General features: G+C 41.6%; 1 protein-coding gene across 1 annotated transcript; it reads right to left on the reverse strand.

Annotated features, from left to right (window-relative positions):
* Window positions 1–1,694: 1,694 nt before the first annotated feature.
* LIX1L (limb and CNS expressed 1 like) lies at window positions 1,695–21,264 on the reverse strand. Its single transcript, XM_032618119.1, has 6 exons — window positions 20,876–21,264; window positions 12,075–12,238; window positions 9,440–9,580; window positions 4,886–4,981; window positions 4,488–4,565; window positions 1,695–3,933 (listed from the first exon to the last, which is right to left on the reverse strand). Exons 1-6 carry the CDS (start codon window positions 21,165–21,167, stop codon window positions 3,691–3,693), a joined length of 1,014 nt encoding a protein of 337 aa, XP_032474010.1. The 5' UTR covers window positions 21,168–21,264; the 3' UTR covers window positions 1,695–3,690.
* Window positions 21,265–21,297: the final 33 nt, after the last annotated feature.

A 21,297-nucleotide genomic window follows, 5' to 3' on the forward strand; every position in this document is an offset into this window, starting at 1 on the left:
TCTCCCTATACTTTCCCTCAACTATGTTCTACTCTTTCCCATCTCTGGACTTTTTGTAACTCTCTGTCCCTGATGTTCTTGCTCCAGCTTTTCACATGGCTAGTTCAACCCCGTCCTCTAGGTCTCCCTGAGATACTACTGTCACCCAAAGGGGTCTTCTCTACTCCATCTTTCATTCATATTTCCTTCACGGAACTGAAATTCAAATCTTTAATTACCTTGTTTACTTTCTAACTTGTTTATCGTCTGTTTTTCCCCTTAGAATGTAATCCTTACGGCAGAGATTCTTATGTACAACCATATCCTCAAAGTTTAGACCAGTGCCTGGTTCATAGTAGACATTTGGTAAATATTATTGAATGAATATCAGAACGGCAAGAAAGTCCGTATGCTTGATGCTGTGTAATCAGGAAATAAAGCTGGAAATATAGTTTAGGGCCAAACTATATGTCATGCTAAGGATTTGGAACTTACCCTATAGGCAAGAAACTTTTCTAATTCAATATTTTAGTATTCATAATTTTTAACATTTGCAAATAGCCCCCATACTATTTTCAATTTGTGTTTTTTCCTTAAATAGACTGGCGTTTTAAACAAATTTACACTAAATTTAAAAATCAATCACTGCCATAAATGGAAAACATATTTTTCTATTACAAATTCAGCTAAAAGCATAACTAGTAAAAATGAAAAATGTTTGGCCATGTACCACCTAAAATCTTCTCAGATAATACAAAGGGTTCACATATAAAATTTGGGAAGTGCCACTAAAGGTACAGATAGCTAAGTGATGGTTTAAGCAAGGGAGTGGTACAGTCATAAGTATTTTAGAAAGAAATCTGATAGTAGTGTGGAGGATGTTAAGAATGAAGTTAGAGACTAATTAGGAAGCTACTGCAGTGGTCCAGCCCCGAGTTGATAAAGGACTGAACTAAGACAGTAGATATGGACAAAACAGATTGGGAATTTTGTACAGAAAGTAAACTCAACAGTAAGTGACTGATTAGATGATAATAGGGAGGCACTGAGGATGGATCTGAGGTTCTAGCTTAGGTAGCTGGGCAGATAATAATTTCTATAGCAGATCTGGGGAGTCAGAGGAGCACGTATGGAGAAATGGTTTTATTTTAGATATGTAAGTTCAAAGAGCTTGTGTCATTCAGGTGGTAATGTCCAATATGTGGAAATATAGATGTAAAAGCTCAACAATTTGGGGGGCTTCCCTGGTGGCGCAGTGGTTGAGAGTCCACCTGCCAATGCAGGCGACACAGGTTAGTGCCCCGGTCCGGGAAGATCCCACATGCCGCGGAGCAGCTGGGCCCGTGAGCCATGGCCCCTGAGCCTGCGCGTCCGGAGCCTGTGCTCCGCAACGGGAGAGGCCACAACAGTGAGAGGCCCGCGTACTGCAAAAGAAAAAAAACAGTTTGGGGTGAGAGGAACAGTTTTGAGCATTGTATGATAGTGGGTACGACTGCCAGCGGAATGGGTAGAGCTTCAGGAGAAAGGGCCAAGAACAAAATTCAGGCTCCTCAAATGTCTGGAGAAGCAGAGGCAGAGGCCTTCCCCCAGCAGTACAACCTTATTTCTACCACCAAAAAAATACTAAGAAAAGTTCTTTTTTCATATATATGTTAAAGAAAGGGTCATTTTAGAGCTCCTCTGATACATAGGTCTCAAGAAAGAATCAATCTGGCTCACTAGACAAAAATCTATTTTTAATTGTATAAAATTATACATATAAAATACATAGAAAGTACTAAAAGGTGAGTAAAACTTTAACACCAAAAGTAGACAGATCAGGGAACAATTTTTCTCAAGTTCTTTGGGATCTTACTGGTTGGTATTTGAGAAAAATAATCCAGGAGGTGCAAAGACAAGTTCTTCCCATAACTCAACACCCCTTAACACTTCCCAGAGAAAAGAGCAAAGGAGAAATGAGGGTTTATGATATCTGGATTATAAATATCAATAAAAATTGAATAGACACACCTATTATTTAATGTAGGAGCCTCTGCTCCAACCCTACATGTGCTTCATGGAATACAGAGATGGAGCTTGGAGAATTCAAGGAAATCCCTTTCAAGCACTAATGCAATTGTTGCTAGATTCCTTGCCTCTGATCCCATATGTACTGGTCACTAAGATGATTTCAAAAGCAAGAAAGCTGACTTTCATCTTTTCCCTATCTGATCCAAAAGAGCAAACCGTAGCCTGTCTCCTAACGCATTTCTAAAAGCAAAGTGTATAACTGTTAAATGGAAAATGTAATTGCAGGAACATTAATTTCCCAAACTCAGTTTAGGAAGTGCACTGAGCTATAATATAGTATAAAGGTGATTACAGAAACAAGGAGAAAATATATCTTAGAGAGACCTACAAAAAATTCTCCCAAAGGGAAATGCTTTAGCTGTACTCCAGATCATTTCTCTCCTATTTTACCCAGGAAAGAGGTGGGGGAAGAGAATAGTATTAAAAACACAGGTAGCTGATCATTGATTCTCTTTCCCCTCCTGCAGTCTCTCATGGTTCCAATTAGGAAGTGCCATAATGCCAAAGTCCCATCTAATTTTTCTGATCAACTCATGCTCTAATAATCAATGTGGAGGAAGAGGAAAGAAAAGAGGGAAAACAAATGTGAATCTAAGGTATATACATCTAAGGTTGTAAACAGCAGCCACTTCGTGGGAGTAGGAGGAACATAGCCCTCACCAAATTGGACAGATAATGTTTCCAAAGAGAAGAACGATGGGAGGAGAAAAAGGAGGGAAATATGCTTTATCTTCTACCAATCTTTGCAGGCAGGAAGATCTATAGCCAGGGCATAACTAAGCTAGGTGAGCAGGGGAGGAGTAAAAAAAGAATACTGAAAGTTAAGCAACTTCAGCCCTGACCCCTTCAGAAGAGTATACTGGAAATCTGGACTACTGGTATGGTATGGTATGCATGCCCCAGAAGCAACATAGGTGATAAACCCCTACAGATTGTGTTTATACTCCCTCTCTTGTTTCTGGGCAGTTTCTCAGCAATTATTTTAAAAATAAGAAACCAGATCTCCACTTCCTTCCAAATAATAAAGTAAGGAAGCCCCCAAAATGAAGTACCATTTGCAGGCAGAGGAGGAGTAAGGTAGTGGTGTGGAGGCGGGGGGGTGTAGGTTAGGAAATATCTAGTTACTGGAGGAACAACTTGGTACCAAGTAGCCCCAGCTCAAGAGAAACCAAAGCCAAAGTCTTCATTTTCATGTCCTGTTGGGTCCAAGAGAAAGCAGGAATGAGGGTGAGGGTGGGGCACACAGTCCTTATTCAAGCTCCCTGTTATTTTAAAAGAAGGAGACATGAACAATTAGTCAATCACTCTGTGCTATTGAAATGACTACACAGAGTTACTGGAGTGTAAGAGCTAACAAAGCTCCAAAGACAGCCTGCTCTTCTTGTAAAGTGGTGTGGAGATGTTTTAAAAGCGACTACATCCAAAAACTACAAGTAAGAAAAGGGATCTCTCAGCAAATAGGAATCCAGGTGTAGAATTTATACATATATATATATATATATATATATATATATATATGTATATATATATATGTATTTTAAAGTATAAAACTGAGAAAGTATGTACAGAAATCACACTAAGTCTTAGAAAGGACATATAAAAAACGGGCCTGGAGAGGATGGGGAGTATGTGGGTAGATGCCTAGCAACTGGAAGAATGCATGTTGCCCAACTGCCCAGCAGCCAGCATGAGAATATCTTTCTTCTCCTTGTGGAAGCGCAGCTCCTTGCCTGCCAGCCGGGCTTCATCCAGCTCCCTCTCAGTAGAGGCCAGCTCTCTAGACAGTGCTCCTGGCACACTCTGCTCCCGGCTCACCCAGTCCAATGCCATTTGGTGGCGAATATCGTCGTCTAGGGCCCGGTGTGAATAATGAGCCAACACTTCCTGGAGGGGGAGAGGAATGTCAAAGTCACGGACAAAGTAAAGGTTCATACCACATTGACCCAACTGGGACTAGGAACTCTCAGTCTTTGAGTCGTAACTGAAGTCAGCACTGGAGTCCTTTGAGGAGATTCTTATGGGGAATTTCCTGGTGGGAGAAGCAAGGCAGGTAAAAGAATCACAGTTAAGATTTTAAAAGGAAAGATTATGGGAATGAAGCCTTTAAGTAAGGCTTTCAAGATTCACAACCTGGTAGGCTTGCTTATTCTAACACAACATCCACCTCCAAATGGTCCTTCTGGGACTTCCCTCGTGGCACAGTGGTTAAGACTGTGTGCTCTCAATGCAGGGGGCCCGGGTTCAATCCCTGGTCAGGGAACTAGATCCCACGTGCATGCTGCAACTAAGAGTTCGCATGCCACAACTAGGAGTTCACATGCCACAACTAAGGAGCCCATGTGCCGCAACTAAGACCCAGTGCAACCAAAATAAATAAATAAATATTTAAAAAAAAATAGTCCTTCTGCCAGACTCCCCTCACCCATAGGAACTCTTACCTGCCGAGAGCACTGTCTTTCTCTCATGGCCTTAAGGCTGCCATTCCAGTGCAGCAGTTGAAAAACTGTCATTAGCTCCTGGAGGAAGAAAATATGAAGTGCCAGGACAGTGGCATATATATTGGGGGGTTGCATCAGAATTAAATGGGGAAACTTTCACAAAATGTAGCTGTGGCAGCATCTCTTATACCAACTCTGATACATCTTTGGGGGAAGGAAGATATTTATATTTTGAAAAATATCCTTATAACCTTTTCTGCCTTCCTTTCCAATTGAGTGTTAGTAGGAGGTGTGCGCACGTGTGTGTGTGTGTGTGTGTGTGTGTGTGTGTGTGTGTGTGTGTGTATAGGCTGACCCATGTTATTAGAGCCAGGGAAGTAGATAGAATAGTATAGTACCTGGAACTCCAACATTGACTTGCCCTTGTTGGATTCCAACATGAATCGGAAGGCACCAATGCCTGTATTTGGGTTGTCAGCTTCTTCCCTGTTGCCCTGGTAACAGAGGAAAGGAAAAGACAAATAGATTTTCACTCAGGATTATCACCTCAAAGAGCACTGTCCAAGAGGAATATAATGTAAGCCACATGTTTAATGTAGTTGCCACATTACAGTAAAAAATATACAATAAATATTAATTTTAATAGCATATTTTATTTAACCTAATAAACTCAAAATATTATTTCAACTATAATCATTATAAAAATTATTAATGAAACATCTTTTTCTTGTACTAAGTTTTCAAAATCTGGTGTCTCTTTCATCTTACAGCACATCTCAATTCATACTAGCCACATCTCATATGTTCAATAGCTATATGTGGCTAGTGGCTATTCTGCTGGTCAGCACAGTCCTAGAGGCCTCCAAAGTCACCACACATTTTAACTTAGGTGACAGAGAAAAGTCAACCTGGTTTTCCCTATTTTACAAAAGGGGGAACACTGAAACATAGAGAAGAGTCCTGATTTAGCTAAAATAACAGAGTTCAGCATACGGGATTGGACTAGCCTAGAGGACAATTGACAAATGCATTTTAAAGGGCAACAATAAAAGTCATAAGCATGGCAAATTCTGGGTAGCAGTTTGGCCTCCTGGACATTTGCTTCATGTGTCTTCTACTGGCGACATGACCCCGCAGGGGTAGAATTAAGATACATTGTCCTACCTGCAAGCCTAGTGTGTACAAAAAAACAATACAGTATAGAAGTTAAGAGCGTGGACTAGAGCTCCTACTAGTCTTGCGGCCTTGGTGAAGTTATTTAACCTCTCTGTTCCTCAGCTACCTTAACTGTAAAATGAGAACAATCATAGATCTACCTTACAGGATTGTTTTAAGAATTAAAGAGTTTTTAAATTTAAACTTAAAAAGAGATAAATGCAGTCTAACAATTCCAATCATATAATTTGGGTGCATTATTGTATTGGACCTGGTGTCCAGTTACACAATCCAAATCCATTCAGGTACTGGCTCTGGTTTGTGCTATTTGGTGGTGGTTTCATATTATTGGAGATAATTCCAGATCCTAGGTCTTGCAGGGACTCCCAAAATAAGGGCATCTCCTGGTTTACTAGTGACCCTTTTGTCAACCTGATCTAGAAGAATAAGGCCAGGAGACTACTGGGAACACAGGGATCCAACTTTCTCCTCCTGCTTCCTGAGAGGTTTCCTGCTCTTTCTAGCCAGTTCCACACACCTCCCACCTCCCAAGATAAGAACTTTATTCTGCTCTCTTTGAGCAAGGGGACTGGATAGGGGTCAGGAGCCAATCAAGTTATATCCAAATTCAGTTTATTGTGGGATGCTTTATCATGAGGTTTTACTGTACATGTATCACACCTAAAATAATGCCAGGCACTTAGTAAGTATACCATAAGTGCTAGTTTATTATTATTATTTGCTTTCACTGTGCTAGAATTAACAAGAAGTCAGAACTACTCAAAATCAACCCACTTTGTTTTGTGGCTCATGAGAAACAATCATGCCACATGTAGTTAATCTTTGTGGTGAAGCAAAGATCACAACATTTGTATTTAGAAGTGAAAATCTAGAGGCAGGAAGGAAAATGGTGGTAATTTTCGCCATTAGGATTTAGGGCTTTAAAGCAAGCAATAGTTTTCATTTTTATCTTTAATAGTTCAATGCGATACCTTATTCAGTACCTCCAAACTTTTCCATGATATGGCCCAAAGAAAATAATGACCCTATCTGTACAGCCAACTGGGATATACAGAGAAGGCTGCTGGCAGAGCAGCTGCCAGCAGAGGCTGTGGGGCAGAGGAGTCCATCCGCCCTAGGCCTTGTTCAATTCCCCTGAGAGTTGAGGGGATCAATATCATGGCACATCTGTAACCTATTTGGAGTACACGAGTGTGGAATGACCCACCATTGGCAAGTTCCACCACATATGACACTTCTACACCTAACAAGGTGATATATGAGCTCCATTTATTCAATAAACATTTAATCACAGAACACTTGATTAGTGGTAGGAACATTAGAATATAATTGGAAAGGAATTAGAGTTAATTTTAATTTAACCTCCTTATTTTACAAATGAGGAAACTCAGACCCACAGAGGCTAGGTGATTTGTCAAAAGACATAATATAGTATCAGATTCAGGACTTTTGAAGGACAAAAGCTAAAAGCAAAGAATGTGGACATCACTCTTTGCCCATGGCTAAGACCAAATGAAAATTGTTATTCTGGAGTATGGGAATTCCATTGGGATATTAATGAGAAATCCATTAAGTTCTCAATTTGGAGGGTTAATCAAAAAAGAATACTGGCATGAGAAGAATAATAGTTTACATTTCTTAAACACTTTGTAGCAGACACTGCTGGTGACCTATCCAGTATCTATTTCCTTCTTCCTGACTAAAGAACCTTAATCTTATTCTAGTGCCTATACATCCCCCAATTGCCTCAGAGAAGAGTGATTTTATCCTAACTCCAGTGGGTAAATCCTAATCCCTTTTGCCTGTGACTGGTTTTAAGGTGGGAATTCTGGGCATTGGGAGGTAGAGGGGAGTTCTGCTGGAGAGCTTCTGGGAAAAGATTCCTTACTACTAAAGAGACACGAGAAAAGATGGTCTCTTTCTGTCTCTGAGTTTAGTTTTGTCTGTATTTAACAACTGGAACTCTGTAGCTGTCTTGTACCCTGAGGGGAGTCAGCCCAAGGGCAAAGCCAATATCTAGAGGATGGCTGAGTTGAGAGATGGAAAGAATTTGGGCCAGTAGATGATGACATTCTTTTTTTTTTCCCCCAGGTTAAATGTCTGCTTTATTCAGATCCAGTGACCAGAGTCCCAGGCAGCCAATTTTGCGGGAGATTTTGCACCTGAGTGTCTCCTTGCCAGACCCTCCCAAGAGTGTGCTCCTACAGATGGGACATCAGAACTCGTCCTTTATGTCAAAATGGGACTGTTCTTCAGGCTTGAAGTCCAGGTTGGGGCTGCCATCCTAGATGATGACATTCTTGATCCATCGAATTATCTAGCCCTGAAATCTGCCCTACTTCTAGACTTCTTATCATGTTAGATAATACATTTCCTTCCTTTATTTATTAAGTCAACTTGAAGTGAGATTTTTCTATTACTTGCATCTAAAGGCACCTAAACAGATAACATGTACTAAGTGCTGGAACATATTCTCTTTTATCCAATAATCCTATGTGATAGGTATAATTGTTATCCTATTCTACAGATGAGGAAACCAAGACAGATTAAATATCTTGTTCAAAGTCACATAACAAGTAGAACCATAATTTCAAAACGATGAATTCAGAGCCCATGCTCATAACCACTGCTTTCTATAATCCAATCTAATGTTTCATTTTATAATACACTAGGTGACTTAAGAGTGAAAAATGTGCTTTCTTAATTTTAACTGATTTGATTAATATAAAAATGTTTTTATTCCCTGCAGATACTGCTGACTGGGGCAAAAAGTAATAGGAGAAAAACAGATGGGTCCTAGGCTACAGAGGGATTATGATTCAGAGTGTTCAATACTTATCTACAAAACAGATAACTGAAGGAGTTAGTATATGTAATTACATCATAAATGCAAAGAAAACATAAACAGAAAATTGATCTGACTTTATCTCCCTATCAATGGTCGTGTGCAGAGGGAGGAGGAAGGCAGTTGGAAAACTAAGATGTACCTCTAAGCTAGAAAAGTCTGTAAGTTGACTTGGGTTCTAGTCTTGGCTCTACCATTTACAAGCTACATTATTTTAGGCAAAACTTCACTTCTGTGTTTTTAGTTTCCTCATCTGTAAACTAGGGGTAATAGTAGTACTCACACCTCATAGGATTGTTGTGAAGATAAAATGAGATAAAATACATATAAATCCCCTCAGAGTCCCTGGCACAAAATAAATACTCAGTTAGGATTAGCTATGGTTATCCTCATTATCATTATCATTTAAAGAACAGATGTTCTTTTTAAAGGGAGTAAATAAATTACACTCCCCATTCCTAGACAGGTAAAAAGACAAGACACTTGTATTATAAAGTGTTCTTCATTAATATGATGAAGTAATGGAGGCAGGAAAGAAGTGACAATAAAAACAATCATAAAAAAAAAGAACAGTGAAGGAAGAAGGGACTAAGGTCTTAAACCAAAATTGGGAAAAGTGAAATTCAAGCTCAATTTTTATTTTGTAATACCTCTAAACTTCCATAAATCTTGAAGTAAAGGTTTCTAGATACCAAAAAGACATAATGAAAGAGACAAAATAACAAAAACAAAAACACACATAGAATTAGAGACTGAGACATGTGGAGCATATAATACAAAAGACTGACAGAAAGTAAACAGAAAGAACAGAAATGCAGACAGGAAAGAAAACCAAGAGTTCACACGCTATTTCCCGGGAATATACAAGATTTCCCAATCAGCCAATTCTCCCATCCCCCACTCTCCTCCCTTCCAACTCCAAGTAACTTACATTGAAAGATGCCAGGGCCTCAGAGACACTCTTCTCAATGAACTCATCAGTGATTCTTCGGGAAGGATGTTCATTAAACACAGAGTTCATTAGCGCAATCTTTGCAGCACTCCGCCGGGCTTCAGCTTTTGTGGGGCAAAACTAGGCAGGGAGACAGAGAAAATATGTGCGCATGTGTATCTGAGAGAGGAAGGAAAAGTGGGAGGGAAACACTTGGGATAGAAGACACTTGGATACTCTTTGGCGAAATCAGTTTGTTCAACACACCCTCCAAAGTTTTTATTGTAAAATGGTTGGGGCATTTGGAAACATAAATTTGATTCAACATCCTGAAGTCATTAAGGAACTGGAGACAGCTGTAGCTCATACCAAATTGAATGCAGGATGAAGAAGACTGCTGAGGTCAGCATATAATCACTGGATATGAAAAATACCCCTGTTTAAACTGTCAAGAGAATTAATTACTCAAAAGCCAGATTCTGGCCAGTCTGTTAGAAATCTGTATCTTGTTCTCTTATTCTGCAGACAGGCAAGAATTTTTTCATCCCTCTAGATAACCTAAGATGAGAACAAAGCTATGTCTAAGCTGCTTCTGCAGAGGAGCCCTCTAGTCTCTAACAGAAGCACCCATTTGGGATTCTTGGACTTTTCTTTTAGCTATGTGCAGGCAGTTCCCCCAATAATGTAGTGAGCTACGGAGCTATCCCTGAACAGAGTCTAAGGTCTGAGGAAGGATTTTATAGTCTTCCCCCACCCGCTCCCAGTAGAAGCAAAGAGAAGAGAGGGGGCTAGGGAAAGGAAAGCTGACCCGAGGAAAACAAGAAAAACTTTTAACTTAATTCATGTTTTTCCATTGTATCCAACATATGCAGTATCACAGAACAAGCCTGATTTTCAAAAGTCCTAAATCACTCAACTTCAGATCCCTAGCCACCTTTATAATTCATCTTCACTGGCTGCCTCAAAGGCCTCTGTGCCCTCTGTCATTTGTGATTAGGATGAGAGAAAAGGAAGAAAGTGATGTTATAGTTTTAAAAAGTAGACCAGGTTATGTTTGCTACTTAACCATCCTTAATATCAGTAATTCCCAGTTTCCTTTAGCTGACAGGTCTCTCTGAAACAACATATGGAGTTTTGTGCATTAACCCTGTCTTCTTGCTTATTCAGTTTCTCTGTTTCCACGTCTCTCACTATTCATTAGCCTGCTGCTCTTTCTACTATATAGTGCTCTTTCTGAAAAGTCATCTGTGAAGAAAACCACCAGGAGAAATTTCACCCGCCAAAGTGGATATAAAAGATATAAGCTAAAAGGGGCCAAGATAGATAATTCTACTCTTTCAGGAAATAACAGAAATCAAATTACTCTGATGGTCCAGTTTGGGGCATCCCCATAAAATTATGAAATCTTTAATCAACAGTATGATGAGGTGGGAAAAGGAAGGAATGGTCTTATTTTCTAGTAGCAAAAGATAAACATTAGTCATCTTGGGCATATGTTTATTTCTCTGAAATGGCTGGGGCTCTGAGAGAAAAATTTAGTCACCCGATTTGAAATGAAGCTTCCTTAGGTCTGTTTCCGTTTGAGGCAGGAACTGAGCTACAATGGCACTCATTCGTGCAACAGATTTATTAAGTGTCTATTCTCTGCTGGGCACTGAGTTTGATGGTAGAGATTTAAAGCTGAACAAGAAAGAAGACAGACACTACCTCTGCCTCCGTGGAGCATAGTCCACTAGGAGAGAGAAACAGTCAATTACGATATGTTTTGATAAATGATATGATAGGGGAAGTTCAAGGCACTATGGAAGCACAGAGCAGAGGGTATAACTTTGTCTAAGGGTTATACAAACCATACAGAAAACAGAACAAAATTGTCTAGTCTCTTCTCTAAATTCCTACTCAGGCTCTAAGTTGACATTTCAGGAGGCTACCTTCCTATCTGCAATGTGAAAAATCCATCTTTGATGATAATATCCACACTAGTCAAATTTCTCGTTACCCTGTAATAGCATCAACGCTTTTCATAATCATATACTACAGGACTTTCATATAACTGTAGAATGCTAGTACCAGAAACACTGGTTAGAAATAATCTAATCTATCTCCTTCATATTATAGATGGGGAAACTGAGGCCCAGAGAAATTACTCGACTTGCCCTGTTAGCAGTCAGGGGAACAAGAATTTGGATCTCCTAACGCTTAGGTGAGTACTATTTCCACCATATATAGTCCCTCTCCTTTGATCTCTTAGAGAACTCAAACATTGCTTTCCTTAGTGATAGTGGTATGAAAAAGTACCGGGGGCAATGAGTATTATTCTACGTCCTCAAAAAGAGATAGCAGGAAGTTGGGAAGCCAGATTAGAACGTGAGTTAGATGCTAGTAGTCTGCTTTTCTTTCAGCCTTCAAAAACTCAAACCCACTTTGAATTTGAGTGTGGTTAAAAGAAAAGCATGCTCCTGAGGTTTTTTCTGCTCAGATGAGCCTCAGGTGCTTATCAGAATGATTTGCCCAGAATTGGTCCAAGTCCTCAAATATGTGACTTTGGATAGAGATTTAATGGCCAAAGTGATAGAGAAAGACATTAGTAGCACCTAAGCGTTTATCTTTGCTACTGCTGCCTCAGAACTCTTACCTGGAAACTCCCAAAGCAACTTCCCCCAGGCAGGGTGACATAGCAGACATAGGGAGGGCTGTTGGAGGGAACCATCTCATAAACCACGAGAGCCCCATTCTTCAAGTCAGCCCCACGGGACTGTTTCATCTGCCAGAATTCCTGAAGTGCCTCCACCACATTCACTACAAAAAGAGAAGCAGTTAAGTTCAGCAGTAAGAACACTTCCAAGCAGTGCTCTGCCTCAATACAGTATCTGTAACCTGTACTTACATTAAGACTCTAGCCCCCTCAGCTCCCTACCTATTACCATTTAAAAGCATTTTAATTAATAGGCCTACGCTGTGATTAAGTCCATTTGCATAGGAAGACCAGAGTATGCCTGCCCTCCTCCGCTACTTCCCTAGTTCATCTTTGATTAGTCCTAGACACCAAAGGAGAATAGCATAAATATTGGAGGCCAGAGTTTCCAAGGTCAGCATACCATTATCACTGACTGATGAAGTAGATTATTCCACAATTGGTCAGCTGGCCTAGAAGAGTAATAACCACCATGATCATAAGTGCTAACATTTACTGAACACTTACTGTATGTCACATTTTCTCCAAGTGCTTTACCTATTTAATCACAACAATCTTATGAGGCAGGTACTTTTATTTTCCCCATTTTACAGATGAGGGAAATGAGACATAGGGAGGTTAAATAACTTGCCCAAGGATATAACAGCTAGAAAGCAGAAGAGCAAGAACTCAAACCCAGGCAGTCTTGGTTCCAGAGTCAATGTTCCAGAGTCAATTATATAATACTGTCACTCAAGGAAATATGGCCCTATTAGCCATTTTCAAGGCTGTGCTTCTGGTGAGCAAACCCATGAATAGATTCCTTTTCCATTCTGGAATACTATGTGTATACTATATATATATATATGAGAGAGAGAGAGAGAGACAGAGACAGAGAGACAGAGAGAGAGAAAGAGAGAGAGAAAGGGAGAGAAAGAAAGAGAGAAGAGAGAGAGCAAGCAAGCAAGAAAGAAATAGAGAAAGAAAGAAAGAGAGAGAAAGGGAGGGAGGGGGAGAGAGAGAGAAAGAAAGAAAGAAAGAAAAAGAAAGAGAGAGAGAAAAAAGAAAGGAAGGAAGGAAGGAAGGAGGGAAGGGAGGAAGGGAATGAATTCTGAGGCTTTCCCTAGGCATAAATGATCTTTGGAAGGACTGTATATTGGGAAACACTCCTCCACAGGTCTCCCGCACTACTTTCCATCTTGCTAGGTATGCCAAGATTTCAAGGCCCTGACTGCTCCTTACTTGGGCCCTTTCTCAGGATTTAATTTGCAGCAAGAAACCTTGAGGGATGAAGTAATATCTCCCTCTGGGACAGAGAACAAGCTTGCTTATTGTTTGCTATAAAATGGCAGGTTCCCCAAGCTCAGTGTTCCTCTCCTGTAATGCAACCCATGGCCTGTAAGCATCCACCTGAGCCCTCCACATCAGACTTGGGAGACAAGGGAAACCAATGCAAAAAAACAGGATGCTCATGCTACTTGCTGTTCTATGAGTAATAAAGTCCTTTGTCTCTGACCCAGAAGTCTCTTGACTTCTGCCAGCATCCATGAAACAGTAACCGGCTATGTTATTAGTTGTATATAGGGTAAAATCAAACTCCAGACTTGACAGTGTATTCCAGAAATTCCAGAACAGTTCCCTTCATCCCTCAATACTTGGATTCAATTATTCCACAAATATGTATTGAGTACCTACTCTGTGCTAGACTGTGTGCTGCGTGCTAGGCTGTTACAATAGTGAGCAAAACCATACACATACACCATACAATTTTTACAAATGAAAAATTGCAACAGTGATAAATGCTATAAAGGAGTGGTAAATGTAGGAGCATCTGACTAATTAAGAAGGTCAAAGAAAGCTACCCTGACAAGGTAATATTTAAGCTCAGATATAAGTACGAATTCCCTAGGCAAAAAGGTGAGAGAATAGTGCTCTGAGCAGAAGGAATAGCATGTACGATGGCTCTGCAGCAGCAGGAAATATGGTGAAGAAAGGGACTAGTGTGGCCAGAAAAGAGAGAGTGAGGGGTAGTATAAATGCAAGGTGAGGTTGCACGCACACACACACACACACACACACACACACACACACACACACACACAAAAGCAGGGACCAGATCAGGTCAGACCTGGTGGGTCATGTTAGAATATTGGCTTTATCCTAGGAGCAATGGAAATCTCTTGAAGAGTTTTAAATGGAAGGAGGGATAAATCAGTTTGTTTTTGGAAAGGATCTTTTTTTTTTAATTTAATTTATTTATTTATGGCTGTGTTGGGTCCTCGTTCCTGTGCGAGGGCTTTCTCCAGTTGCAGCAAGCGGGGCCCACTCTTCACTCGCGGGTCTCTCACTATGGCAGCCTCTCTTGTTACGGAGCATAGGCTCCAGACGCGCAGGCTCAGTAATTGCAGCTCATGGGCCTAGTTGCTCCGTGGCATGGGGGATCTTCCCAGACCAGGGCTCAAACCCGTGTCCCCTGCATTGGCAAGCAGACTCTCAACCACTGCGCCACCAGGGAAGGCCTAGAAAGGATCTCTTTGACTCTAAGGTTCCGAACATTTCAAATGGCTTTAACTAAAGCCTCGTAATAAAGATTCATCACACACATTCTCCAATATCTTCCAACATGACCACTCTCTACTCTTAGTTACAACAAGGACTCGTTAATTCTATTATATTACATTAGTTAAGATCTGACAAGGAGAAGACACCAAGATGGGACAGACAGGCAAGAGATTTACTGGGGAGGAAGCAGGAGAAGGGAGAGCCTTCAGACCATGTTCTAGGTCTGACACCTGTGGAAGGAGAAAGGGAAGGCAGGAAGTTTGGATATGTGAGTCTCAGACTGCAGCACCGTTCCAAGAAAGGCTTGGCCAGGCCAGTAGGAAGTCCTCAAGCCAAAGGAATCCCACATCTCACTAGGATGTGCCTGAGTTAGTACCCCTGCTGTGCTCAGTCATTGACTGGGAGCAGCCTGCAGGATGTGTGGCCTCAGTGCAAATGTGGTGATGAACTCAGAGGGGACAGCAGTTTAAGGCTGTCAGTCAATTATGCTCCCGGCAGTTGGAGATATTAAACACGTTTTCATGGCTGCCACACACACATTAAACAAAAATTTGAGCACTTAATAGGTACATAGCTCTATTCTAGGCATTAGAGACGCAAAGATGAATAACATACATTCCCTGCCAGGAAGGTGTTCAAAAGCTAGTGGCCAATAATAACTTATCTTACCTGCTCTGCAACTGAAGCAAGCACTCCATGTACCAGCCAGGGTTTGAAAAGCAGCATAAGCTCTTTACTAATACTCTACATTTAACTGACTTTTAAAAATATTCATTCTTCCATTAAAAGACAGCATGAAAAGAAAACTCTCTTTTTCCCACCCTTGGTTTTAGCAGAGGCTCTTCAGAGGTCACTGCTGCCCAGAAAGCTTAGCCACCCTTGTTCTTTTCATTGAGATCTTTTCAGGCCCAGTTCCCTCTTTGAGACAATTTAGCACAATGTGCTGGGTGACAGCTCTCCTGACATGCAAACAACGGGGAGAATATTGAAATAAAGAGGAAGGGGAGGAGACTGCTATAATGGGGAAGGTCCTATTAAAAAGCATATGTCCATTCCATGTCCAGTTAAATCTCTTTTGGCACAGAGTACAGGACTATTTTTAAATGATTACTCAAAGCCAAATGAAACAGGGAGTCTTATTTCAGAAATGTGAGCATGAAATGAGAAACTGGGCAAAGTGATCAGGAAAAAAGCAATGAATTGTGATCTACGTTTGAAAATGCTCATAAGACTCATTCATTTCTAGAGCTGAAAGGGACTTTAGAGATTATCTAGTCCAAGTCAGGCTAAGAAATGACTTGGTTGAGGTCACATAGCTGTGGCAGAAGTGGGGCATGAAAGTAGAAATTCTGATGCCCATGGTTTTTCCAATTTGGGAATCTTAACCCAGGGTCCAAGGTCCAGTCCATGGTTGAACTTCGTGGGGGTTCACAAGTCCCCTAACACTCTAAGTAAAATTAAGCATGTGTGTGTGTGTGCGTATGAGTATGTGTGTGGGGGGGGGTGTAGGGAGGGTGCTCATAGTTTTGATCAGATTTTCAGTGAGGAATCATGGATATAATGGTTTACATAAGGATGGTTAAAGGGACAGTGAGGTAGGAGGGTAGCAATTACTGAGACATACATATCTGACAGCTACAATTAATTTTTGGAAGTCACTGGTGGATGCTGGGCTGAAAGGGACACGAAAGACCAAGATACTGAGGAATATTTAAGTGCTTGTACCATAATGTTGAACAACAACAAGAAAGATAATACTTTTGGTTTTTCCTTAGGAGATAAAATATTAGATGAATGTCTAAGAGGCAAGACAGACAGATTGTATACCCACCAGAGTAAAAACATTAAAACAACACAAGGGGACTTCCCTCGTGGTCTAGTGGTTAAGACTCCATGCTCCCAAGGCAGGGGGCCTGGGTTTGATCCCTGGTCAGGGAAGTAGATCCTGCATGCTGCAACTAAAAGCCTGCATGCTGCAATGAAGATCCCACTTGCTGCAACTAAGACCCAGCACAGCTAAATAAATAAATATTTTTTTAAAAATTAAATAAAACACCACATGAAACTATAATAAAAATTTTATAAAAATAAATACAATCTTGTAGTGGGGCAGCATGGATAAATAGATAATAAACAGATAATGAAATTGAGAGGTGAGTGAGAAGGTTCTCTCTGATCATACAGGATGATGAGAATAGTCTGGCCTGGCTTAATTCACATTATTATGAAGATAGGGAAGCTGGTTAACAATACTTCATGTGACATTTCCTATTTCAGTTTGTAGAAGGTATCCCTGAATAGCCCACAGTGCATAGTCTCTGGAAGGGATGGAAGGGAAGGATTGAAAAGTGATGTGACTTTGGGAGAGGACTATGGTAAGCTGAATAATGCCCCCTGCCAAGATGCCCATGTCCTAATCCTTGGAACCTGTAAATGTTACCTTATGTGGCAACGATTTTGCAGACGTGATTAAGTTAGGGATCTGAGATGGGGAAATTATCATGGATTTCTGGTGGGTCCTAAATGTAATCACGGGTGTCCTTAGGGAAGGAGACTTGATGAAACACAGAAGAGGAGAAGGCAGCATGAACATGGAGGCAGAAATTGGAATGAGGCAGTCACAAGCCAAGGAATGCTGGCAGCCCCCAGAAGCTGGAAGAAGCAAGGAAGCAGATTCTCCCCTAGAGCCTCTGGAGGGAGCAAAGACCTGCTGTGACACCTTGACTTTGGCCTGGTGATACTGATTTTGAACTTCTGGACTCCAGAACTGTGAGAGAATAAATTTCTGTTGTTTTAAGCCAACTTCGTGACAATTTGTTATAGCAGCCACAGGAAAGTAATACAGGGTCTAATCCAACGTTCCAAAAATTAGAAACATTCAGATCAATCATTTTAACTACATACTCACTTACAACAAAGAAGCTGTCTGTGATTCTGAGGGAAAGGAAAAACTGTAAACAGAAAATACCACACAAGATTCATTTGTTCAGCCTAGTGGAGTAGCTGGGCAGAATTTCCAATCATGTAACCATATTGTGATATAAAGGGACAGCAATAATTTTAAAATAGATAGGTTTGAAGAGGGCAACACAGAAGTTACAGAGCAAGGAAAGTGACTTGGTCATTCAGGCAATCGTGCCTGCTTAGAGACTACCAGCTGTCAGCCATTAGAAGAAGGGGTCTATATGCCATGCGGAAAAAGGGGCAAAGGAAACGGTAATGCTAACAATACCTATCAAATGCACAGCTATCAAAGCATATCCACATGCGTAATAATAGCAGCCACTCACTGAGTACTATGTGCTGTGTGCTTTACATTCATTATCTCATTTAATCCATGCAGAACTATTAAGATAGGTATTATAATAGCTATTGCACAAATGGTGAACAAGCTAAGGAACAGGCCACAGTGGCAGAACCAGGATTTAGAACCAAGGTTTGTTTGCCTCCAAAACCAACCCTCTTTCTGTTGTACTATCCTGTTTTATTGCACCATTAATCCTCACAGAGGCTCTATAAAGTGGACTGTGAGCTCCATGAAGATAGGGACTGAGTACCTGTCTTGTTCACCACTGGTGATCAATAAATATTCGTTAAATGAATGAATGGAACAGATGAGGCCTAGAGAGATTAAAGTAATTTATCCAAGATCACACAGCCACTATTTGACAGGGCCAGGTTCTCTGATTCCAAATCCTATAGACTGATTAAGATCCTGTAGCATACTGAGCTAGGTGTGTATCTTGGGCAGGGACTGCGGGGAGAGATATAGGACAAACAAGTGAAATGACAGAAGAATTTAAAAAAAATAAATGCTGAGATCCTACATGAGTCAGGTAAATCTAAAGACTGTGCCTGGCAAAGGTAAATTTAGAGCAGTCAGGAAGAAGACGATGAAAGATCTGAATTGAAGATGATGCAGTAAAGCATTGCTGGATTGAGGACTGGTCTGGGCAATGACTAAAGTAAATTATATTCAGGGGAATAGAGCCAGCCCCCAAATACCATGCCATCAGTCACAAAGGTATGTGGACATATGCCAATGGCAGCTTTACCTATTAATTGAAGCAGAATAAGTGATTCCATGTGGTGAAGGACTTCTGAGCCAAATCAGCAGAGATTCCGCTTGCCTGAAGCTAAAATATCTGCCAAACTTTCCCAAAGTACTGGCTGGACACCCAGACTGGAAATGAGAAACTCAAGAATAATGAGAAGGACTGTGGTGGGAGGTAGGGAGGCTGGAGGGGAGAATTGCTGGAGAGTCTGAATCCTGACTGATTGCTCTTGGTCAGTACAATCCCCTTGTTCCCTCATCCTGTCTAAGGAAATGAAAAAGGTTTTACAGGATGCTCAGTTTAGACAAGAGCCTCTCCAGGTAACCCAGAGAAGAAAACTGTCACTCCTCTACAATTTTAATAAACACCTATAAGCTTCTAAGAAGGCGGCTTCAGATTTAGGGCACCCACTCCTGGCTACTCCTATGCCCAGAGGCAAAGACCTTCCCTTGGTCTCGACTTAAAAGAGACCTGAAGCAACAGGACAATAGCTAATGGCAATTCCATTACATTGCTCTATGAAGTCTAGGAATTAAACTAGAAAAACAATTATATTCCCTCATGATGAATTTCAGGATCATGTGCATTTGCATTCCCAGCACCTAGCAGAGTGACTGCCCCACGGTAGGAGTTCAAAATGCTGAAGAACAAAGGGAAACTGATGGGAAATGTATCATTGCGCATATAAAGCAAAATGGATCTAAAAATCTGTTTTCATAGGCACCATTGGTTTTACACTGTTAGGATTTAACAGTGAGAGAAAATGATGTGTTCTTCCCAAAGAAATATGAACCAATAAATTTGAGAGAATACTTGTCATTTTTTAAAGTACCCATTATGTGTCAGGTGCAATATCTCATTTAGTCCACATCATAATTCTTGAGGAAACTGAAGCTCAGCGAGGTTAAGTTGCTTCCACAGAGACACAGCTGGCAAGTGACAGAGATTTAATCTGGGATTTAATCCAGACTAGTCTTACTCCAAAGCCTGTGTGTGTGCTCTTTTCACTGCACTTTCTCGGGGAGGGAAAAAAAAAAAAAGTCATTACTATCTACAGAGAAAGCCCCACAACCTTTCTCTGTATTAATGTTAAACTAGAAAATTAAAGATAGTCACTTCCAGGTCAGGCAGGACCTAGCCTAGCAGAGAGAAGTGATGTCTCAGAAATTCCAGACCTGAATGCTGTATCCCACACCGCTCACTATATATTTCTTGGTACACTATAAATCTGGAACTCAAACTCAGGAAATTCTGCACTGGTTAAACAAAAACAACAAAGAAAATTCTCACATCCCCCTTTTCAGAAACCCTGGAAATTAGACATCTTTAAGATGAAGATTTCTAATGGAAATAGGGTTTCTGCCTGGCTCATTTCCACTGAATTTAACATTGAGAGAGCCAAGGCCTGGGATTTATCCTCAGTTCCTGGGCAAGGGCCAGGAAAACAGAGCCAGCCAGACAGAGAGGCTGGAGTTGTGAGGCTCCATACTTAAAAAGACACCAAAGAGGTATTAAGTCACAGGAAGCTGGTGTGGGCTCAATGGTATGGGTCCAGATTTAAAGGCACAATTATAGCAAACTTGTGAAAGCACTGCCTAATTCCCCAGCAAATCTGAAGTTGCATTGGAAATCTCAGAGTGACATAAGTAAGAAAAGAATTTAAAAGTCAAGGTTAAGGAGATGGAGTAAATTAGCAGGGAGCCCAGGAATTGCTGAGATCACAGAAGATTGAGAGGATATGGATGAGAAATGTCTTGGATCTGAGATAAAGGATAGGATCCCACACAACTGGGACTAAAGGCAGAGAGATGTTAAGGCATTAAGCTACAGGAGGAATTCCATTTCTAAAGGAGAAAAGGTTGGATAGAAAAGAGGGTTATACCTGTAAAAAGGGGTCCCTGGAGAACATAGTAGTAACTCAATAAAGGGGAGGGGTGGGAGGCTTAAACGTGTGTATGAATGTGCGTCTGTGCGTGTGCGAGTCTGTGTGTGTGTGTGTGTGTGTGTGTGTAGCCCAGAAGGAAACTCCCCAAAAGGAAATGCATGTGAAGGCTCTGCGCCAGGAAAAGCGATCCAAAGGACTGTGGGAGCAAAGCTCCCTTACAGAGAGGGTGTCCCACAGGAGGCCAGACCCCGCAGACTCACCTCGGCCATAGCCCTGCGTGTGTTTGGCGAAGCTCCTCACCACGGCCTCCACGGCCTCCCGCAGCACTGCGGGGCTGCCGGCGGCGCCGGGGGGCAGCGGCAGCCCGGCGGCCCCAGACAGGAGCAGAGGCGGCGGGGGCGGTGCGGGGGGCGGCGGGGCCGGCGGGGGGCCCGCCTGGGGCGTGGCGGTGGCTGCAGCGGCCCCAGTCACTCCGGGCCGAAGCGCTCGCAGAGTGCCCCTACCGCTGGTGCCCACTCCAGGCTGCAGCCGCTGCGCTCGCAACGTCTCCATCCCGGCCGCCAGTGGAGTAGCGGTCCAGAGCCTGCCAGCCTGGCGAGCTAACGGTCCCAGCCTCCCCCGCCAGCGAGCGCCCAGGGACTGAAGGAGGTGCCGGAGCCCAGCCGTCAGTCACGCGGGGGCG

This window comes from Phocoena sinus, chromosome 1, assembly GCF_008692025.1.
Source record: "Phocoena sinus isolate mPhoSin1 chromosome 1, mPhoSin1.pri, whole genome shotgun sequence".
Taxonomy (NCBI): Eukaryota; Metazoa; Chordata; class Mammalia; order Artiodactyla; family Phocoenidae; genus Phocoena; species Phocoena sinus.

Coding starts and splice junctions, on each gene's coding strand:
- LIX1L (XM_032618119.1), bottom strand. CDS start 21,167: ATGGAGACGTTGCGAGCGCAGCGGCTGCAGCCTGGAGTGGGCACCAGC. Junction 9,581..12,074: donor GTTGCTTTGGGAGTTTCCAG/GTAAGAGTTCTG, acceptor CTCCCTGCCTAG/TTTTGCCCCACAAAAGCTGA. Junction 3,934..4,487: donor AAAGACAGTGCTCTCGGCAG/GTAAGAGTTCCT, acceptor CTCCCCCTCCAG/GAAGTGTTGGCTCATTATTC.